Raw genomic sequence first — 23,452 nt, forward strand, 5'->3', positions numbered from 1 at the left:
AGGAGTGTGGTGTGTTCTCTCTGTGTCTGCGTGGGTTTCCTCCAGGTGACTGTCTGTGAGGAGTGTGGTGTGTTCTCCCTGTGTCTGCGTGGGTTTCCTCCGGGTGACTGTCTGTGAGGAGTGTGGTGTGTTCTCCCTGTCTCAGCATGGGTTTCCTCTGGGTGACTGTCTGTGAGGAGTGTGGTGTTTTCTCCCTGTGTCAGCGTGGGTTTCCTCCGGTACCTGTCTGTGAGGAGTGTGGTGTGTTCTCCCTGTGTCAGCATGGGTTTCCTCCGGGTGCTCCGGTTTTTACCCACGGTCCAAAAACACATGTTGGTAGGTGGATTGGTGAGTCAAAAGTGTCCATAGGTGTGAGTGAATATGTCACCCTGTGAAGTATTAGTGCCCCCTTCAGGGTGTGTTCCTGCCTAGTGCCCAGTGATTCCGGTGTAAGCTCCCTGAACTTGATAAGAGGTTACAGATAATGAATGAATGAATGAACTTCCTCCATGAACCAATGAATTAAAGAGAGATGAGGTTGACTCTGTGAAATGACTGGAGGCCAAAAATGGACGTATGTAAACAGGAAGCTGTTATGTACGTGGGAGAGGGTTTCAGTAAATTGCTCATGTATAGCAGTGGGCAAAGTGGAAAATATGGGTATACTGTAAAAGATGTGTGGGATTTGGAATCTCCTGCAAAATGGACCTTTGCTCTCCTCCAGAAAAAAAAAACAAGTAACCAAATAATGCCTGTCTTAATTTCCTCTGAAATATGGGTTCATATTTAACTCTTAAAACACTGGGAACATTTGCAAGCATACCAAGCACTGCTAGCAAATTTAGCAAGGCTCTCCAAAGAAAACAAATGCTAGCTAAGGGATAGTGATTAGGAACAACTTGTTTGGTCACTGACAACATATTTTGATCAACAATGAGGCAGCAAGAAAGAAAATTCTAGGTTGTCTCAAAGCTCTGAGACACCGGTCAAATACTGGCTAGCAATTCACGTCAGTGTTTAGAAATTAAAGTTGTCCTTTTTGCCCCACAGTATTACCTACTTTTGACTGTATTCAGTGATGTAATGTATGACTGACTTTTGTCATAAGAGTGAACTGGATGATTCCATAAAATACAAAACCATCGGTTTACAGTTTCTGTAAAATGGCTGTTTACCTCATTTTCTTTCAAAATGGTGGGCACCTCCTCTAGGGAGTGTGCAAGGGCATAGCAGGGAAAATGAAGGAAATACATAATTCATGTCACATAACAATTCCACTGTAAATGTGAATTGTCACTTTATTATTATTATCATTTTTAATTCAATAAGAAATTGCAATATTTTACGAATTGCAATTAAAAAAAAAATTCCAGTGGGCGATGGATGCAAAAGGCATGTACATGCGTGTCGGAAATAAATGGTAGTATCTAATAAAAATATGCTAAACGCATATTAACAGCATAACAGCGTATTAAATCTATGCTGTTATTATATTTTTTCATACATTGCATGTATATATTCCATTTAAGGAATTGTGCTTTAATATTATGTCTATTTAAATGACACACTGACATCTACAGAATAGTTTGACATGTCCTAGTAGTCCTTGTTCCTAAAGAGAATACACAATTGGTCAGATTTATGGTAATAAGTAGCATTGCTTCCCGTATTCCTCACACACTTGTTGTGTAATAAAGTGCTTGTTGCATGATACATTTTACCAGAAAATCAGTCTTTTTCCGAATCTCTCTCCTCCCCTCCCACGCTTTTTTGTAATGGACTATTCTACACCACACACCGTTCCAGTACTTCGCCTGTCAGCATAAGCAGTACAACCCTCCCCTTTTTTGTAAGATAAACAAAAAGTTATTCATACTCGTTAATCATTCACCAGTCTTTGATCAATAATGACTCAGGGTGTTGATCAACAGCACAGATTCAAATGGTGTGCGCTGTGCTTGAGGAGAGTCAGTAGTCCACTGAGAGAAACCAAAGATGAAGCTCCAGCACTCACTTCTCTTCCTGTGTGTCATATTTTCTACTGCCTGGGTGAGTTGAAATGGACTGTGCATACATGCCCATTTATATCATTCTATAATAAAGTCAGAGCATAATGTCCTAAATCATGCCCTTCTCTTACAGTCCCAGGATGAGGAGGGTTCAGTTCTGGGCCCTAGAGGACCACGTCCCGCGGAGCACGGTTACAAGGCTGAGAAATGTGCCACAGAAAAGGAATGGCCCTTCTGCACTGATGATGACTGGGTACGGATTGTGATAATATCATGTTTCTGGTTTTTATATGTTTAAGTAAAACTACTGCACTACTGTATATCAAATATTAAGTTTCAGCCTCATGTTCTGCTTAATGCTCATTCTAGGGTAGAAAATGTCCATCTGGTTGCCGGATTCAAGGCCTCTTAGATAGCAGCGACCATGAGATACTTACCAAGATTGAAAAAATACGCAAGCTACTAGATGAGGGACGGAAATTGCATCGGTCTGCTGACCAGGTGTCCAAGGATACTTACACCTACCTGAGAGAGCGGCTTCTCTCCAGTGCAGGTACACTGTCCGAACAATTGTTACTGTGGTGGTATCTTTTGCTGAGTCTGTTGTGGTACCTTCAAGGGTACATTTTACCTTTTAGCTTAGTTTCTGTTACCTTTCTTAGGGAACTGAATTGTACCATATCCTATAATATTTGTAGAGTTTTAAGTTGTGTTGATTTTATATTACAAAAAAATAATAATAATTTCCAGGACTCTTATTATGGGTTATTTATTTTGTTATTTATCACTTCTTCTTCTGGAGAAGAAAATGGAATGTACCTTTACTGAACACAACTTAATTTTAAAATCATCACTATTACTTTAAAAGGTACATTAACAGTGTTTGTATCTTTAGGAACACTAATGTACCAGTAGAATACCTTTTTTTTAGAGTGTTTTATCCTTACCTGTCTGAATATGCAGTTCATTTAATGCCTGTGTCACCAATCATCCACAAAGGGCCGGTGTGGCTGCAGGCTTTCATTCCAGTTAAGCAGCGCACACCTCATTCTACTTGTTTAATCAACTAGTCTCCTCTCTAAACAGCTAAAGTGTGTGTGCTTCTGTTTGGTTGGAACGAAAACCTGTAGCCACACTGGCCCTTTGTGGATAAGACTGGTGACCCCTGATATAATACAAAGCACATTAGTTTCATTCCTATTATTACTATATTTAAATACTGTTTTTGTAAACTCAATAAAACTTGGCAATCAAGTCATCGTTGTGCTCTTCTCTTCCAGGTGGTGACAACAGGTTCGCTGACTTGGCCGAACAGCTGAGGCAGAGGATTGTTGAGATGAAGATTAAAATTGATCGTCAGCTCAGAGTGTTGGATGCTTTGAAGTCTCAGGTGAAAAAGCAGGTCATCGACATGCAGCGGCTGGAGGTAAGAAATCCAGGTTGAAAGGGTAAAATTCTGGTATCTCGAAATAGTAACATCCGCAAAAACCAGAGAAAAAAAATCCTCACAACAGTGACCGCCTTTCTATTACAAAAATACAACTATGTGATTTTTGGAGTGCCATCAGTTATCAGTAGGGATTACTCACTGTTTCTATTCCACACACATTTAGCACTATTCCACCAACGACCAATCAGAACAATTCCCATTCACAAACCTAGTTTGGAACTGTTCGGCACGTTTCCACAGCGACTGATTTTCTGGAATGTCATTTGTGGGTGTGTCAAGCTTAAGAAACTAGAAAAGAACTAGAAAGAGCTCAGCGCCTCAACTAAAGTGTTATCATTCAGTGGAGCAGGACGGTAACAAAGAATAAACAATGAACTTGTCCTGACTCTGTCTTGTAAACCCAAGATCAAAATGTTCATGCTTCATTGTTCTCAACAGGTTGACATTGACATCAAACTGCGCAGCTGCAAAGGGTCATGCGCAAAACATACTGAGTTCTCTGTGAACAAGGATGGCTATGTGGCCCTGGAGAAGCAGTTGGATCGCTTGGACAGCATGCGTGTTCAAAGTGTGGAGACAGTCAGTTCCCTGAGGGTCATGAAGAGCAGGCCATTGAAGGATGTAGTCCTGCCCTCCATCTACAAGGCTGGGCTGACTGGAACAGAGCGAGCTGAGCAGAGGAAACCCATGTTCAGTGATGTGGGTCAACAGCACCTGTCTCTGGAGGCTGAGGGTTCTACTGCAGAATCAGCTGCCACCGTCAGCAAAGTTCCTACAGGTACAGGCCCAGGTTCATCTTCCAGTTCACATTCTTCCTGCACTAAGACGGTCCGCAAGACAGTGATCCGCACCAAAGATGGTGTCCAGGAGAAGTTTGAAGTGGTGAACACTGGGCCTGGATGTGAGACCCTTGAAGAACTAGGTGTTTCAGACAAAGATATTCTGGCCTCAGCCAAGGAGGGTAAAGATCTGACTGGTGATAGCTTCTCGATAAAAGTGAGTAGTGGAGATTCAAAATCCATTACAACTTTTGTCCGTGGAGATTCAGAACTTGGAGGTTTAGGTGGAGATTTCTTTAAGGGTCTGGGCTCTAGTGACCAAGACCGTAAGTCATCTTCCACCTCAACCTCCTCCTCCTCCTCTTCCTCTTTCTCCTCGTCTAAAACCATCTTAACTAGTGGAAGCAAGGGTTTCACCTCAGACAGAAAGTCCATCCTATCCACATTCTCGCCTGATATTGGGGATGATCTTGGGGCATTCCTTCAGGGTGATGTAGAAGACGATCTTCCTGACATTCACGCGAGGAGTTTGAAGTCCCGTGATGAGCGCAAGACCGGTTTTGTTGGCGGAGGTACACTTGAGTGACAACCTTTTACCTCTACCAGCATTCATGCAAGTGAACCATTTGATGAAAGCATTATTTAGGATCATTATTAAAAACAGTAAGGCATTGGTTAAAGAAGTATAACTCTTCACTGACAAATATGAAATGATTTTTAAAACTCATATTTCACATCCATGACAGCAATAAATGAATCCATGGGTTGCAGGTGACATCACTGGGTATATTAGCCACCATATTGAATACTTGCTCATTACTCATGAACACAGAACTCAGTGAAAAACTGTGATTTTTAAATAGACTTTATTTTTTCTTTCAAAATGTTTAGTCATTTAGATGCTAAAATTAAAAGAAATATAAATATGAAGCCCTATCCCTCTGTCCAAAAAAGAAATACTTCACCCAGACTGTGATTAAACACAAATTTGGCTGTGAAAAAGAAACCTAATAGTTGATTAAGAATTGTTTTTTTACATACAGTGCACTATGTGAGTGCAGAAACCTTTTTTATTGACAGACACTGAGATTCGGACTTGGCTTTGCTCCGGTGTGGATACATCACTCACCAATCATCTCACATATTCAAGCAGGGAGAGCTATAGTATTAAACTTTAAGCCAAATCAGAGACATCTGCGCTAAAACATCTTCAAAGAATCTCTCAGAGCACAGGCACAGTCGCATCATATATTTACCCTGTTCATGGGGAAACTAATTAGACAAAGGCTTGTGCTCGAAACAAAACACAAGTGAAATAACACGATAACTGAAGCTTGTGTATGGTCTGTGTAAGAATAAATCCCAAAAGCAGAAAAGTGCATTGGAGTCTAACGCACCAACAGTTTTCCATTAGATCCTATGACAAAAATGCTAATATGGCTAACAAAGTGTAATGACATTTCTCTTGTGTGATCCTTTACCACAATGCAAAAATGTGGTGGGCTTCTGCACTTCTGCATTGTGAGACCTTCTCCAAAGCAGGGACTGGAGCTGTGCCTGAGATAAATATATCCACCTTTCTTATATGTTTACATTCGTGCTGTGCTTTGAAACCAGAAAATTTGGTACCCAATATGGCATCCATGCCAAAAAAACAATATATAAATCAAGTGACTGCATCCCATGGATTGATTCTGTCCGGTGAAATGCTCAGAGATAATAAGAAAATTCATTGGCTGTTAAGGAACCAATGCAGATACATTTATATGAGGGAATATTTGAAATGGGAAGATGTTTGGAGTGCGGTTTTGCACTAATCTGCAGGTGTGTAATCTTCTTTCAGATTGCGTTGATATCCTGCAGAGCCATGCCACGGGTGGTAGCAGCGGCCTGTTCAAAATAAAGCCAGCGGGGTCGGAGGAGGTAGTGGAAGTTTATTGTGACCAGGTTACAGGTTTGGGGGGCTGGGTTCTGGTGCAGCAGAGAGAGGATGGGTCAGTTAACTTCAATCGCACATGGGAGGAGTACCGGGTTGGCTTTGGCAAGGTAGATGAGCAAGGTAGGGGTGAGTTTTGGATTGGTAATCACATCCTGCATCTACTCACTCAGAATGAAAGCCTACTGAGGGTGGAGCTGCAGGGCTGGGCAGGGCAGGAAGTTTATGCTGAATACAACGTCAAAGTGGGAACAGAAGCAGAGGGTTTCCAACTAAGTGTCTCATCTTATACGGGAGATGCAGGGGATGCACTAGTGCAGGGACATGCTAATATGGGTTCCTTCCTCTCACATGCTGGAATGAAATTTAGCACCTTTGACAAGGATAATGATAAGTGGGAGGAAAACTGTGCAAAGATGTATGGAGGTGGCTGGTGGTACAATAATTGCCAGTCAGCCAATCTTAATGGTATATACTATAAAGAAGGTAAATATGATCCTGGTAGCAAAGTTCCCTATGAGATAGAGAATGGTGTTGTGTGGCTGCCTTTTAAACCAGCTGATTATTCCCTAAGATTCGTAAGAATGTTGATTAGACCACTCTAAACTCCCAAGGAAATGGAAGCCAATGGAAAAATCTGAAAGAATGACAGTCGGGATCTGTGCTTGGGCCTTTTTCAGCTTGATGTCGATGTGAAATCACAGTGTCACAGGGTAAAATGTAAAAATATCACACAACCAAATGACCTCATGTTTTCAATAAAGAATGTGTTCACTGCAAACTGCTTCATTTCTTTATTTAAAGACATCCGTCCACATATTCTTATGTAATACTTTCATATACACATAAGCTAAACCACCATGACCGCCTGCCTAATATGCTGTTGGTCCTCCACTTGCACAAGTATCAGTTCTGACCTGATGAATCTTTGTGGACTTTCCAAGACCTGTGATATCTGGCAATAGATCCTTAATGTTATCGAACTTGAGAAGTAGAGCATGACTCCTTGAACAAGAGTTTGTTTCAGGTTGCTCAAATCAGCCCTAAATATATAGTTCTGTAGGGCACAAGGTCCTGTTAAAAGAGGTTATATCTTCAGGAAATACAAGGGGTGTACAAGGATGGCAACAATGATTAGGTAAATGACACATATGAATGCCCAGATGCAGGGTTTGCCAGAAACACCCTCCCACCAACAGCAGAGTAGGTAGGTGCTCATATGGTTTTGGCTCAGGGTTATACCAAACCACAGCTTGTTAATTTAGTTTTGACTACGTGGTATTACTGAATATGTAAATAAACATATTTAAACTTACAGGTAATTGACATATTTTACACTTACAGAAACTGACAGAATCACATTTTATTTGATATGTACAAAATAATAATAATTATTATAATATGTTACACCTCTCATTAGATATTGAGAAAAAAATAAGGGGTTTATTTGATAAAGTTTTACACAAGTCAAGGTATAAATACTTACTTGAAATGGATCCAATCTTTTTTTATAGAAATACTAAAAGGGTGTGTGTGTGTATGTACCTTTAGTATTTCTATATAAAATAATGCTTTGGATTCATTTCAAATGCTACTTAGTAAGGCACTTTGTGTTTTGTATGTTTCAGTGTGCGAGTCAAAGCGATTGATTAATTCTCCCAAACGACCCAGGACCTATGATCACCAAAGAAGTTCTCAGCAGTGTCCAATGAGCAAATATCCAATGTGTACTGATGAGGAGGAGGTGAGTTTAAAGAGTAACATCTCAGGAAGGTTAAGGTCCATATTTATCTAGTATTTATTTTCAGACAGCTATGATCAGATGAACATTTTTTTAAATATTAAAAACTTATATGTTAGAGGCAAGATGGCATTTATTCCTAATGTTTTTGATTTAAATGAACATGCACATTTGTATAAATTTATGTTTTGTATTTTACACATTAATATTTTGTCATAGAAACTAAGGTTAGGGTTAGCATGGTCTGCTGCATTAACTTTGGCAGACAATTGTGTGGTTTGAATAGAAATATGTAATTGCTTAATTCATAAATATATATATATATTTTTACATAGGAGGATGACATAATAGCAATAAGGTATGAGAACAAAAATAATTAAAGGTGAACACAGAAATATTAATACACACCACAAGTTATATGTACAAAATATAGCAAACATTTCATTATTGGGTTAAAGATAACAGTTTGTATAATCACAGCTGTACATAAGCTTCGGATCAGCATGTTCAATTCCGACTATCAGCTAAAGGGGTATAATGACCCCCAGCATTGGGCAATGGAGCAGTGAAACAGTGTACTTTGGAATGATGGAGCAACACCCAAACTTAGGATGAATTAGAGTGGCTTTGGGATCTAATCATAAAATATCAGACATGATATGGTCTCGTCGATGAGTGCAATCAAATTTTCACAGTAATATTCATTTAATAGTTACAATTACTGCAGCAAAGAGGAGCAAACCCTCTATTAATTTAATTCAATTTAATTAATTAGTATCCTTGTTTTATGTGCAGCTATCGGCACACTTTTGCCAAATAAACATAGCACAAAAAGTAAGGAAATTTGTGATTGGTAGATTATTTATTTGTTGTAACAATGCTTCTTGACAATAAAGCTTATACCATTGGAAGCCTGTTCATTTCCCTTTAAAATGGTGCAACATTTGTAAGGAACATGCATTTGTGGGATGAGCAGTAGAGCTGAGTATGTGGGTTGCGCCCATGAAAAATTTGCCATATCCTCTCTGCCAATGCCAAACAGCATATTTTGTGTGATGGTGTGGGGCGGAATCTCCCTCACTGGAAAAACAAGGCTTGTCATCATTGGAGGTGACCTCAATGCAGAGAGATATGCAATTCTGCAACCAATATAAATTTATACATAAATATATATATAATTAGCATTTTAAAAGTAAATATCTATCTTGAATATAACTACTGTTTTAATTTACCTTGTTTGCAGGAAAACAAGTGTCCATCGGGCTGTCGATTACAAGGTCTTCTTGATAAGGTGGACGAAGACATTCTTGAATCCATCAATAGTATCTGTGACAAGGTTCATCAATACATGAGTGCTACTTCATCTGCAATGCTTAACAGTGCACAGTTCTATGAAGCACAAAGAAAGATAATTGTCAAAACATACAGTACGTAAACTTTTATTTACTATTGAATTTTACTTTTATTCAAATACAAAATACAGTGAACAAACAAAATGAAAAAATTACCTCATCAGATATTGTTTTTTAATCAATATACTCTCCTGTAACTGACACCTGCAACATATTCCAAAAAATGAAGCTAGAAAATTTCTTTCACTGGCTATGGTTATAGAGGGAAATTTGTTTAACATAATACTAATGCATATATTCCAACCGTTTAAGTGCAATTTATGGTTCTTGGGAATGGAATCTAGGGGAATCTCTGTATTTTAAGACCAAGTAACATAATATGACAGCAAAAGCCAAGCGCAGATGTGCAGATGAAATGTTATTTAGTGGAACAATTACAAAAATTAATCTTCGGAAATGAGAATTGAAAGACAAAAATATTTTATCTGAAATCAATGCTTGTTTTGTTGCAGTGGAAGAACTGAGATATACTGAGGTTGCTGAGAGACTTCACAGGAAACTGACACGTTTACAGAAAAAGTCCTTAGAGCTCACCAATGAACTTCAGAGCTACCACAGTCAAATCTGGGATCAAATTACGGAACTGAGACGACTTGAGGTAGGCATCTTAAAATGGTTTCCGTTAATGTAGCAGCTCCACCAGATGTATTCGATTTTTAAATAAAAGTTTAGTGTGTGAATTTGGGCTGTGCGCTCCCATAAGAAAAAAAATATCTTTTATGATGTTTCTCTTGAGGAAAAGTAAAAAAACAGGAATGCTATCTTGAATGGACTTGAAAGTTTCAAATGTTCACACTTAACTATTAAGCTTATGAGATAAGTTGATGTGCATGACAGAAACTCAACCCTCTCACTGTTGTTCTGCATAATTCGTTAGCTCCAAATCCTCCCTGTATTCAATGGTCAGGACCCCTACAGAGTAGGTATGATTTTGCTGGTGAAACATTTTCAGTGCTCCAGTGAAACTGACATGGTGGTGGTGTATTGGTGTTTGTTGCACTGGTACGAGTGGATCACACACAGCATGGCTCCTTGAGCTTTTAAAACCTTCAGTGACACTGCTGGTCTAAGAATTAGCAAGAAAATATCCAGCCAAAAGCATCTGGTGGGCAGCGTATTGTGACCATAGATGAAGGACTAGAAGATGACCAAGACAAAGCGTGCAGCAACAGATGTGGTATGTGGTATCTGAGTGTACATCTACAAGGTAGACCAACGAGGTAGCAGTGTCTGGACACAATGTTTAAAAGCTTTAGGTGCACTGCTGTGTCTAATTCACTTGTACCAGCACAAGACATCAGTGTTACTGCAGCACTGAGAATGATGCACAACTCAAAATGGTAGGGGTCCTGACCAATGAAGAACAGTATGAAAGGGGGCTAATTAAGATGGCAGAGCAACAGATGGACTATAGTCTGTAACTGTAGAACTACAAAGTTCTCCAGTCTGGTCAGTGGAGCTGATAGCATGAGTACAATGAGTGTAGATACAAGGTAGGTGTTCCTAATCCAGTGGTTCTTTTAGTTGAATGCAATCTAATTTGCACTTAACACTTCCATCATCTTGTTTGAGGACTTCCCAGAAGAACAGAGACTATTACTGATTACAAAGGCAGCCAAACTGCTTGTTAATAATCTTAAAATCACCCACAGATATTGGATTAAGAGGTTTCCACAGATTGTTGAAGATCCAATTTAAAAATAAAGCCATCCTCAGACACCAAACATTAATATGCTGCTTGACTACATTTATGACAGGAGGGAATTTCCTTTTTAATTCAACTTCTGTCTGAGCTATCTCTTTTAGGGAGGCACATGTGAAGCTAAACTGTCCTAATCCTAAACTCTAATCCTGACCGTATCAATATAATTAACCACAAACCCCTAACCACAAATATGTTCCAAAATGGGTAGATCATACACACAGAAAGTGATGTAATTTCTTGTGAATATCCTGCATTGGTTTTAAAAATGTTAAAGGTTTGGCATAGAGATTTAGACTAATGTTAAGCAGAACTGGCAAAGTTACGTTTTTTTGTTGTTTACTCAAAGTTAAAATTCAACTTTCAGTTTGATTAAACTTGTTTGTGTCTTGGGTTTGTGTTCTAGGTGGACACTGACATTAAACTCCGTGCGTGCAAGGGTTCATGCAAGCAGACCTTTGATCATACTATTGATCATGAAGCCTTTAAAAACTTGGAAGACAACATGGCCAGATTTGACTTGCTCTCCACAAGCCAAAATCCATTCAATATGGACAAAAAAATCAAACTGCAACCTGTTGTTCGGCCCCCAGTGTCTCTTGCGTATCGAAAAATACCGCTGGTACGGGAAAAGCTCCTAACAAAATTTGAGGACATAGAGCAAAATCAAGTAGTTTTAGATGAGCTTCTAGAGGAAATGTGGACCTCGGATGCAAAAGCAAAGTCATAAATTAATCACATTGTTCAAATATCACTGCTGTCCATTTAAAAACATGTATCTACAAAATAGCAATTGTACAGGAGAAGGAAAAAACCTTCTTAAATTTTAAAAGTCGATGTAAAACAATTTCCAAGTAATTTTGGATTATTTCTACTGGTCCATTTGTCATGTAAACGACAGATGCTTTTTTTCCAAATGATTTTAGTAAAATAAAATGGTCAAAACTGGAGATACATGTTTTAATTGGACAGCGACGATAAGTATAGTCATATTTATTCATTAACATAAATAATGTGTAAAAACACTGTATGTCCCAAAGTTTGTCAACACCTTTGATAATTAGTGAGTCAACCTACTGTAAGTACCCATGCACTCCGTGAACACAGATGTAATGGCTTATACCTAACTTGTATAGCCTCCATAGATTATATCTCCATAGCACCGAAGCCTAAGGTTATGTTAGAATATCTGGTGGCTGAAGACCATTAAAGACATGTGCAATATGTCGGGTCTAAAGCCTTCCAAGAAATATATAAGCTGAAGCAATTTGTCTAATATTTCAAAAGAAATGTTGGATGATCAGTTGTCAAACTTTTGGCCATAGTAGTGAAGGCTATCAACTCAGAAGTAGTTTTGGGGAATGAGTGTGGGGTGTGGAAAGATGCCAGTAATCCTTATTTTGAAAGTCATATTTGAATTGATTCAAATGTATATGGAATATGAGACAATGATCAAATAATAAAAATATTCAAGTTGCCTGCTTCTTTTTGGTTATATTGTTTGGTGACTAGGTATTTGACAGCCAGACTCAACTCATAGCCTGACAGATCTTTTAAACCTTGTTGCTGTAGTTAAGAAAACCTGTGATAATCACTGACATGACCATGTTTTCTAAGAGCTTATTTCACAAGTGATTAAGTTAATACTTCGTATGCAAAGTACTGCATATCACATATGTAGAAATAGTAGAAGCACTAATCACGAAAAATGTAATTTTGTCTCTCCACTTTCTTCTGCTTTTATCTTCTCTTTCTGATATCTGATGTGTGGTGAGCATACTGGCGCAGATTGTTTGCTGTCACATCTTGCAGGAGGATGCTGCACATTGATGGTGTTTGAGGCGACTCCCTAATGTTCTGAAGAATATAAAGTGTTTGGAGTGTCTAGAAAAGCACTATATAAAAGTATAATTTAGAGATGTATATATCCTGCAAGGTGGGAACACACCCTGGAGGGGACATAAGTTTTTCACAGGGAGACACACACTCACACATTCACCTACACACACCTATGGACAGTTTTGAGTTGCCAATCCACATACCAACACAGGGAGAACACAACACTATTCAGACTTGTTGCATTTGCTTGTGTTTGCACACTTCTTAAAAAGGCATTGTGGCAGTACAAGAAAAACTTAGAGACACTGGGCTTGTCTTCCAAAATATTATTCATCTGATCATAAAAGGACTTCTTTTCATTATTTTATGTTAGGTGTTGTTGCCACATGCCCCCTCCAGGGTGTGTTCCTGCCTTGCGCCCAATGATTCCATGTAGGCTCTGAACCCATCGCGACCCTGAACTGGATAAGCGCTTATAGAGAATGAATGAATGAATTGTTGCCACATCCTAGTGAAGACTCTTACACACATAGGTGCCAATATGTCTTCATAAACTAATTCCTCTCACTTGTTTTGAATGAAGGCAACTTCCCACAAAGTAAGAAAACATTAGACATCTTCATATCTCCAGGCTTGGGTGCTCTCCTTGCCTTATTTTTTACATATTTTGTATGTATTACTTCTGGTTGATGAAATGTGGTGCTTGCATTTAGTAACATTTAAAAAACACAGTTAAAAAGTAAACTCGTCAGTTTCTGTCCTGATCATGAGTTTTCTGGTGTAAACAAGTTGCTTTTATACAAGGCTTCAGTTTTGAAGTTTGGTATGAACAGAAAATAACAGGTTTCAGTGATAATAAACTGTCAAGAAATGACAAAAATATTATTTTATTATTTTTGCTTAAGGCCAAATATTGAATGGAAAGGAATCTGTCCAAAAAGGCATTTTCTATTTTATCTTGTTACAGAGTATCTGTTTATGTATTACATTTCAGCAGCATAGTTGCATGGTTATAGAAGCATATGTGCTGCCAACCAACCCCATGTGCCCTCTATTTTGAAAACTCAAATATGGCCACCGAAGATAAAACCACTAATACATAACTAGGCCCTGTAAAAAGAGTGAATAATGGGAGGAAGTTGTGGCCAAATTTGGTTAAAAAAATAAATAAACCCAACTTGTGCGCCTTAAGGTAGTGGAAATGGCACATTAGATATGTATCTTCAAACGTTTTACAAAAACTGCCGTCATACTTTAACAAATACGATGACTCAAGGACTACTTTAGCTAACAGATGCCTGTGTTGGTTAGCTGCTGCCATTCTACCAACTAAATGCCATTGCTTAGAAAGTTGTACGCCTGATAGATTATGATAATTAGAATGGGAGATTCTGAATTCTGTCCAATATGATGCGTCTTGTGATGGGAAAATAACTTATCTTTCAAATGTACTTGTGTGCAATATTGAAATACAACTCAATACGAGAAGGCAATTTAAGGTAACTTTAATGAGAAATTCACAGACCATATTTGTTATTCATGTTTTGTTGAAAGCACATCAGATTCAAACACAATGTACAAGATATTCTGTTCATGCACTGCTTCTTTTTTCATCTTTTCTTTTGTTTACTCCAAAACCATTTTTTCTCTTTTATATGCACTGTTACTTGTCATTTTCACATTCAATTTAAAAAATCCCTTTTGTTTCTGACAATTAGTAGCATTGTGATGAATAATGAAAAATACATGAATGGCCTCTCATTTAAGTTACAAACAGCAGTACTTTATCTACCAGGAAAGTAAGGTCTGATCTTCATGCTGATGGCTTTTAGTGAGTACCATGAGCCCTTCCAGTTCATCCATACCACACCATCGTCTGTTCCATGTTTGGCCATATACTTGGTGTAAGAACCTCCCCAGTAGTATCGACCATTAGGATTGGCTGAGTGGCATGAATTGTACCACCATCCACCACCATCTTCTTTTGAACACTGTTTAGAAGGATCTCCAGGTACCCTGTATGTAGAAAATGAGATATATCAGTGTCCATCCATACATACAACTTGCAGATTAAATATATATTAAGCTTGTAATTAGGATAAAAATATTCCATAGTATTCCTTCATTATAAAACATACTAGCATGCATGACTGTTTAGTTTTATTGTTTTAAACACTCACCATCTGTCATTGTCTCTGTCATATGTACTAAACATCATGCCATTGTGGATGGTCATAGTACGGTTTTCTCCAAACAGCTCCTTTGCTCCTTCCAGGAGTGTGTTTCCAGCTGTGCCTGAGTACTTGCCCACTGCCAGCAAGTAGTTGGAAGTCTCCCCTTGCACTGTAAACTGTTGATACTTAGCGTACACCTTAGCGCCTGTCCAGTCCTGCATTTCAATCAGGATTTCAGTTGGGCCCACCTTGGTCAACTGACTGATGCGGTCACCACCCAGCCAGTACTCACCTAAGTTAGCAAAACAACACAGATTAAAGTTACAGCAAAGGACATGATGGTGTTTAATGGTGTAGTGGTTGGTGTAGCATAGCAGGTAACTACAGATCTTTTCCCTCTTTGTGAAACCAGACCAAGAGTACAGGGGCAGGACTCCAAACACTACATTCACTCTAAGATGATTAGAGCATGTTATGGAGGGTGTGCCATGTTGTTTGTGTAGGTAGCTGGGCAAAAAGTTTAAGATGCAAAGCACTTTTGAGTTTACCAGCTATTTTCTATGAAAATGGTCTTACCAGGAGTTTCGCAGTGACCTTTTCCGACATCAAAGGCGATATTTCCAAACCCTCTCTTGTAATCATCCCAACGCCTGCCAAAGTCCACACTACCATCCAAACGACTCTGGATAAGCAGCCAGCCTGATAAAAAAAATGCAATGGTTCATATTTTCATATGTTGGTCATCCTTTTAACTTTGCTACTTGTAAGCACTTGACCGAAACACAAGGAATTGAATGATTGAAGACAATGAGCTCTTAAATATTTTTGAATTTTCTTAATCTTCATTATTTAAACACTTAAAGTTACAAAGCCCAGGAGAGATGCCATTGGTTAAGGAAGCGTCCTATGGCACTGTCTGTGTTGGCAATGAAAGGATAGAAGAATTAAGAAGATTAAAGCTCAGATACCTCCATCCTGGGTTGTCTGGTCACAGTAGGCTTTGTAAGGTGTTTGAAGGACTTCTGGTCGCACCAGGTACATCTGAGATGTTTCTCCTCCATTACGGAAAATATCCTCACAGTCTTTGCCAGAAACCACAGGAATTGGGCAGGAGACTTTGCAAGGTTCTGCACACTTCTCCTTCTGGTCTAGGATTGCCCTCTCAATGCGCTGGATATTTTCTCGAATCTTATCCAGAACGCCCTGTAGGACTTTAATGTTCTGGGGAAAGGTGATGTCCACAGCCTCCTTCACATAGGCATGCTGAGTCTCCAGGTCATCTGTGTACTGGCTAACAATTTGGCCATTGCCTAAGGGGACACAAGTCACAAAATATGTGTTTAACTTCTATTATTACTCCTAAATACATTAAAAGCCTTAATGCAACAAGCTAACAATTGAAATGAAGTATTTATTATTATATTTTTAGGTCACTACATATCAGTGACAATTGTGGTGTTAATTTTGCTTAACAAATAGAGGGGATACTTTTCTTACACTGGCTTTTAAAACTCAGTTCTACAGTCTTATTAATTCAAAGTGCAATATGTAATTGTGGAATAAAAAATATCATTGCGTTTATACTGGCTTATGTACAATAGAATCAATATAAGATTTGCATTCACAGTTTGTCATTTATTTGGAAAATTATTTGGCTTAAACCTTGACCAAGACATGTGTAATGTTATGTCCTTACTATCAGTGACTCTCTGTCTCTCTGTGACCTCTACAGTCATGTCTGTCACATATCTGTAGACAGAATTGGATGTCTGGGACAGGCTGTCAACTTCTCTCTTCAACTGGGCTACAGTGGGTTTTACATTGCGCTCTTGCTTTATCAAAGCGGTCTTCAGTTCACAGCCTGTGGGACATAGCACCCCCTATAAGAAGAAAGAAGAAAAAAAAACAATTGATAAGAGATTGGAGTTTTGATTATCAGCACATATTACTGTATTTACTTTAATTCTTGTATTATCTGCACGGGCTGCATTATGTCTATATGCAGGTACCTTGATGAAACTATAGAATAACACGCATACCTATACCCATATATCTTCACTGTCCAGTTAAAGATATGCATCTACATCGACGTTTAGTTTACTACATCATTTGAACACAGTAGCTGTTCTTCACATTGTGTGAAATGCTCCAAAAAACTTTTACATTCACTTCTATTGAAAGTTACGTTTTTTTTTTCTCCTGTAAATTTACTATCTTTGGAGATACATGTTTTTATTTGGACAGCGACGATATATTAAATATTAAAGACAGGTATACTTTCTATTTCCACAGAAAGTTTTGTTCAAAGAGAGGTTTAATAAAAGTATGTGAGATAGAGATATGTGCTCAACAAAAATAGGAAATCTGTATCTCCAACAGGATTAACCCTTCTCAGTAGGTCATTTTGACACAAGTATAAAACTCATTCATGATTCAAATAATTTGACATCACAGAATATTATGAATGTATGTTACATTGTCAAGAAGATTTGAATCTACATGTTTTGTGATCTGATAATCATTAGCAAAAAATGCTAATGATCTTACCATTGTCTCAGATGCGTGGGTACATCCCCCACTGTCTGGCTGCTCCTCCCTCTCCTCAGGTCCTTTTGTTGGTGCAGTAGTGGGTCGTGCTCCATAACGGCCACGCCCACCAATAGGAGGGGGTGGAGCAACAACAGGTGTGTAGATTTCACGACCTCTCTGAACAGGGCGATGGCCTCGGGGACCTAAGTTTTCTGTGGGCTAAGATATATAATAATAATTATACAATACTATATTTTAAGAGTATGATAAACATGGTTTTTAAAAGTATTCGGAAGACCTTCACAGAGATAAACATTTTTAAACAAACGTACCGTGAAAATTCATGCTTAAAAATCAGGTCAATTCTGATTTGAGGTTGACTTTAACAAACCAATATTCAAACCTTAGAATACAGCATTTGTATATTACATTTTGGACACTGCTTGAATGTTGTATCAGGAACATGCTCATTTCTGTAGAGCTATAGCCAGAAAAAATAATCTCTTTTTGTAGCACTCCTAAGAATTCTTATTTTATAAAATTTGGCTTGACTTACTCTGCTCTGTTTATCTCATAAACAACACTAGCAAAACATATACTTACTGCTGGTGTTGTTTTGGGCACCTGCAACACAGAACATTAGGATATGTTAGGCAGACAGATATGTCAATTTTATAAACCTAACATTTCATTGAAAACAGCACTAAGACAATAAGACTAAAAGACTGATTTGCAAAGGATAGGCAAATTATTGTTCTTTGCGTTCATATGAATGTTTAAACCCAAAAATAGATCACTTTGTACTGAGTATGTTGGCTTTTGGAGGAGGAAAACGCTAACTTTGGTATAGCTACAGCCATAAAAGTGCTGCTTTTTTATGTCATTCCAAAGATTATAGATTATAGTTTAACAATGACTTATTTAGCTCTGTTTTGTTCATACAACAACAACTCAAAAATATATAAACTTACTGCTGGGGTTGTTTTTGGCACCTGCAACAGAGAAAAATAGAATATGTTAAATAGACACAGATAGATGTGGAAATTATTTAAACCTAACATTTTATTGAAAACAATACTTCAGTTGTTGTAAATAAAATTGTTTACTGTTTCTTTAAATATTGCCCATATTGAATTAGATGCCAGCAACACTTTCAAAAGATTTTTAAATAAGCATGGCCTTCCCAGAACAAGACATTGAGGTGGTATCATGTTTCTCTAAAACCTGCGTATATAATTTAGCATTAACGGTGCCTTCAGGGATGTGTAAGTTAGCCATTTGCACTAATGCAACTGTGCGCTTATAACAAGGTTTCCATAGATCCCCAAAAATTTCTTCTTTAGGTTTATCTTCTTGTTTAAACCCTAAATGACGGCACTTTGTACTGAGCATAGTGTATTTTGAATGCAGCTTATGGGTTGCAGGAGAAATAAGCTAATTTCTTTACAGCTATAGACCAAAAAGTACCACTTTTGTACCGCTCCAAAGGACTCTTTAACATTGTAGTTTAACTATGAATTATTCTGCTCTGTTTAGTTCATGTAACAATAAAAACAACAACAAAAATGTACTTGCTTTTACTGTTTGTGGATCCTGCAACAGAAGAAAATAGAAAAGGTTAGATAGATAGATAGATAGATAGATAGATAGATAGATAGATAGATAGATAGATAGATAGATAGATAGATAGATCATTTCAAAAATAATTGGGAGGCTGTTCATAATGTAAATAAAAACAACAAATCATGGAGTGCAAATCCTTTAAACGTTATGTTTAATTTAAAACAGCACCAAGACAACATTCCAAATGTTGAAACTGAAAAAAATTTTTTTTAAATAAACTGCCCATTTTTTATATTTGTTTAAGGCCTTGTCCATTGCTGGGGGAAAAAATCAGAATTCTCTGAATTTTTTAATAATATTATGTGCAATAGTTGATAAAATCACCATATTCTTTATTATATAAAGCTGAGATTACAACCCTTTAATTTAACTTTTCTTGCTTCTATCCCAAATATTTTTTAGACTGTGTTGCCAAAATTTTTTCAGTTTTTAACATTTTAAATATTGTCTTTGTACTATTTTCAATTAAATACAGCAGTTAAATCATTTGGCCGTCATGGCATTCTGGTATTATTTATATCTTCTCAGCATCTACTCTTTTGGAAATTTGACTTTTATAGATAGATAGATAGATAGATAGATAGATAGATGCAAACAAATGGACTTACCGAATCATCCTCCCCATCATCATATTCTATATCTGGCTTAGCCAGTGCCCCACCAACACACAAACAAAGCAACAGGAGGAACTTCATTTTGGAAAGCATTACCCTCAAAAGCTAACAGTGTTCCTGCTGTTAAGCTGTACTTAATTCCTCTAGCTGAGTCTGTGTATTTATATCTCAAATTTCCTGTCCCACCCTCAAAAAAAAAGGCTTCGACACCACACATTAGATGGGTAGGTAATTATTACACTGAGTGGACAGGTAGGTAATAATTAACTCAAGAAACCTCAGTATGAGCAATCGGGTTAGGGTCTCATTTTTGGGAAATATAGTGGAATCAATGTCACAAAGTGTACACACTGATTAATCTGCAAAAATGTGTTTGTGTATATAGCTAGAATAGAAACAATTGTAAACTAATCCAAAGTAAAAAATAGATCAGTAGGTTGCTTGTTAAATATTACTAATTTACACGCTTAAATTTGTTTTAATTTTTGATGGTAATATAGTCATATATATATTCAAGAAAACAATTTAACTGATACAGATAATTTTATGGTGGTTAACTTTTAAAAGGATATTCAGGATCCCATCTCATTTACAAAATGCTTCTTGGCATTTTTTCCTGATAAATGAACCAATAGAAATGATTCAAATCTACATGTCATTTAATGTGATTTTCATTCTCCCATTTTTTTTTTGTTTTTGTTTTTGTTTTTCATTTAAAAACAAATAAAAGTGTTTGTTTTATGACTTTGTTCACTGATTTTCAAAGGCTATTCTATTTATTTTCGGTTCATCTGAATCATTACATGCAGACAAACACCAGGATTTATCGGTACAAAGTGTTCACTTGTTGATCTTGGATCTTAGTGATCGGTGTAGGCGATCAAAGGTGTAGATGGACGTTTATCAGACAAACTGACCTAAAACAAACTTTGACTCACTTGCAGACTCATCACTCTGAACCCTGCTCACAAGGGAATAACGTTATTGCCAGTAAAGTTTACCAAGAGACAGCAGACTGAACACAAAACATTCTGAATCCATAGCTAGAGATAAAGTTGCCAATTCCTGGCTTTTAAATCTGAGACAAAAAAAAGACTAATTCACTGTAATTTCAGTACAGTGCTGTAAAAATGGGACTGGGGAAGCACCTACAGAGTGTTGCACTCTGCTGAACTGCAGGTGTAACTTGCTGCTACATCAAAACTTGTACTCAAACTGGTTATATAATATTTTACCTCATCATTGTAATTCATTGTCTAAAACAACTTATCCAGTAAAGGGGCACAGTGGGTCCAGAGCCTACCCGGAATCACTGGGCGCAAGACAGGAACACACTGTGGAGGGGGTCCACCAGTCCTTCACAGGGTGACTCACACACTCTCACCTACGGACACTTTTGAGTCACCAATCCACCTACCAACGTGTGTTTTTGGACCGTGGGGGGAAACCGGAGCACCCGAAGGAAACCCACACAGACACAGGGAGAACACACCACACTCCTCACAGACAGTCACCCGGAGGAAACCCACACAGACACAGGGAGAACACACCACACTCCTCACAGACAGTCACCCGAAGGAAACCCACACAGACACAGGGAGAACACACCACACTCCTCACAGACAGTCACCCAGAGGAAACCCATGCAGACACAGGGAGAACACACCACGCTCCTCACAGACAGTCACCCGGAGGAAACCCACGCAGACACAGGGAGAACACACCACACTCCTCACAGACAGTCACCCGGAGGAAAACCACGCAGACACAGGGAGAACACACCACACTCCTCACAGACAGTCACCCAGAGGAAACCCACGCAGACACAGGGAGAACACACCACACTCCTCACAGACAGTCACCCAGAGGAAACCCACGCAGACACAGGGAGAACACACCACACTCCTCACAGACAATCACCCGGAGCGGAACTCGAACCCACAACCTCCAGGTTTTTTATTTTTTGACATACATCCCTACGTGAATAACAAAAATCATGACTGATGTTTGTTTTTATAAATACATCACATAATCACAAACTGTCCTCACTTTTTTCTAATTCATTTACAAAACCATGCATACAACACAAAGTACAATTTGTAAGAAAAATAGGTAAAGATATTCCCCTTAGAAATCAACATATCCTTTATATATTCGATTACCCTCTATTTCAATCGAATGAATCTTTTATTATTAACCTTATCATTAATTAAAATACTATCAAAATATTACATTCACAAATTTAAAAACTATTAAAAACTACCATTTTATATGTCTTTTTTAAGCTCTGACTTTAAGATATTTTTGCAAAAAATTAATTCACTAGGCCCTAATTTGAATTAAAAAAAACTTGGTAGATCTTTACGGATTTTGAAACCTAACTATTTCATTTAATTTAAAACACAAAAAGATTAAAGAGTTGCTATCGTAAGTTTATCTCATATTTTCAATGTTTTCAAATAGTATGATTATGAAAATATCTACTTAATGTTTACTTAAAGCACCTCCTCTGGTTTAATTTTTATTATTTTTATTTTCTAATTGTTTTTTTCCCTCTGTTCTCTTTATTATACATGAACGTAGTCTATTATAATTCTGCTTAGACATAGTTATGTATATTTGACCAATAGTCCGTTATTGACTTATTTCTTTTATCTCTTTTGTTGTTGCTTTTTTGCTTTTGTCTGTTTTGTCATTAAAGCATCAATAAAAAAAAAGTTTGGAGTTTACCAGAATTTTTGTTTTCTGCAATTGTACCATTTTCAGAAAATGAAATGAGGCCTTCCAACAAAGCACAAAGTCCACATAATCAAGCAGAGTAGAGGTTCACAGATGCTTTGGCATTGATTTACAGCTTCTAGAACTTAATTAACTGTGTATATGGCCTGCATTAAATTTGTATATGAAGTCTTAAAATTACAGATTCTGGAATGCAACTTAATGTCTACTGTCAGAAAGCTCGGTTTCCCCTCACAGGTTTTAAGTCTTTCTGGAGGACAAGTTACACTTGAGTTTAAGGACACTGTACACATTCCTGATGAGGTCTGAATTTGTTAGTATGTAATAACATCTTGTCATCTAGTGGCTTGTACAGCAATAACTTTGATAGGTAGATGCATTTTAATGTATCAGCATTACATATTTAGACTCTGAAGGCATGTTCAAATGGGTATTTTGGATAATGAATAAGATTCCTGGGTATTTTGGATAATGAATAAGATTCCTGTTTATTGTTACCCCCAGTGTAAATAAATCTGCTGGAACCTTTCTCTCCCATAAGCCAGCTAATGAGAGCACAGGCAGTGTTCCTGCTACACAGCCCCAGGTTTCTCCCAGGGTCCAAGGTGAAGTCTCCAGTGTCCGTGTAGAGATTTGTTTGTTCTGTGTGTGATGTCCTGTGATTGAGTGGCGCCCTCTCTAGGTTGTGCTCCCCCCCTTGCACACTAGAAAACCATTACAGGTGTTTTGTGTTGATTATTCTAATTTTCGGAGATAATGACTTTTGGATTTTCATTGACTGTAAGCTACAATCATCCACATAAAGCGCTTAAAATAGATCACTATTTTTGTATTGAATCTATATAACATAGGAGTTTCACTTTTTGAACTGAATTACTGAAATAAGTTAACTTTTTAATGATATTCTAATTTATCGAAATGCACCT

At 37.7% G+C, this 23,452-nt stretch overlaps 3 protein-coding genes across 3 annotated transcripts; 2 read left to right on the plus strand and 1 right to left on the minus strand.

Annotated features, from left to right (window-relative positions):
- Nucleotides 1-1,896: 1,896 nt before the first annotated feature.
- Nucleotides 1,897-6,949, plus strand: fga (fibrinogen alpha chain). The gene is made up of 6 exons (XM_066661604.1): nt 1,897-2,028; nt 2,122-2,241; nt 2,358-2,541; nt 3,269-3,414; nt 3,877-4,789; nt 6,061-6,949. Exons 1-6 carry the CDS (start codon nt 1,975-1,977, stop codon nt 6,756-6,758), a joined length of 2,115 nt encoding a protein of 704 aa, XP_066517701.1. The 5' UTR covers nt 1,897-1,974; the 3' UTR covers nt 6,759-6,949.
- An 829-nt stretch (nt 6,950-7,778) lies between these two features.
- On the plus strand, nt 7,779-12,449 carry LOC136673630 (fibrinogen alpha chain). Its single transcript, XM_066649222.1, has 4 exons — nt 7,779-7,897; nt 9,138-9,321; nt 9,759-9,904; nt 11,415-12,449. The coding sequence occupies exons 1-4, from the start codon at nt 7,862-7,864 to the stop codon at nt 11,736-11,738; spliced, it is 690 nt and encodes a 229-aa protein (XP_066505319.1). The 5' UTR covers nt 7,779-7,861; the 3' UTR covers nt 11,739-12,449.
- A 1,871-nt stretch (nt 12,450-14,320) lies between these two features.
- On the minus strand, nt 14,321-19,922 carry fgb (fibrinogen beta chain). Its single transcript, XM_066661698.1, has 10 exons — nt 19,782-19,922; nt 19,126-19,143; nt 18,522-18,542; nt 18,154-18,174; nt 17,569-17,769; nt 16,718-16,901; nt 15,990-16,331; nt 15,598-15,720; nt 15,028-15,313; nt 14,321-14,863 (listed from the first exon to the last, which is right to left on the minus strand). Exons 1-10 carry the CDS (start codon nt 19,878-19,880, stop codon nt 14,632-14,634), a joined length of 1,527 nt encoding a protein of 508 aa, XP_066517795.1. The 5' UTR covers nt 19,881-19,922; the 3' UTR covers nt 14,321-14,631.
- Nucleotides 19,923-23,452: the final 3,530 nt, after the last annotated feature.

This window comes from Hoplias malabaricus, chromosome 2 (assembly GCF_029633855.1).
Source record: "Hoplias malabaricus isolate fHopMal1 chromosome 2, fHopMal1.hap1, whole genome shotgun sequence".
Taxonomy (NCBI): domain Eukaryota; kingdom Metazoa; phylum Chordata; class Actinopteri; order Characiformes; family Erythrinidae; genus Hoplias; species Hoplias malabaricus.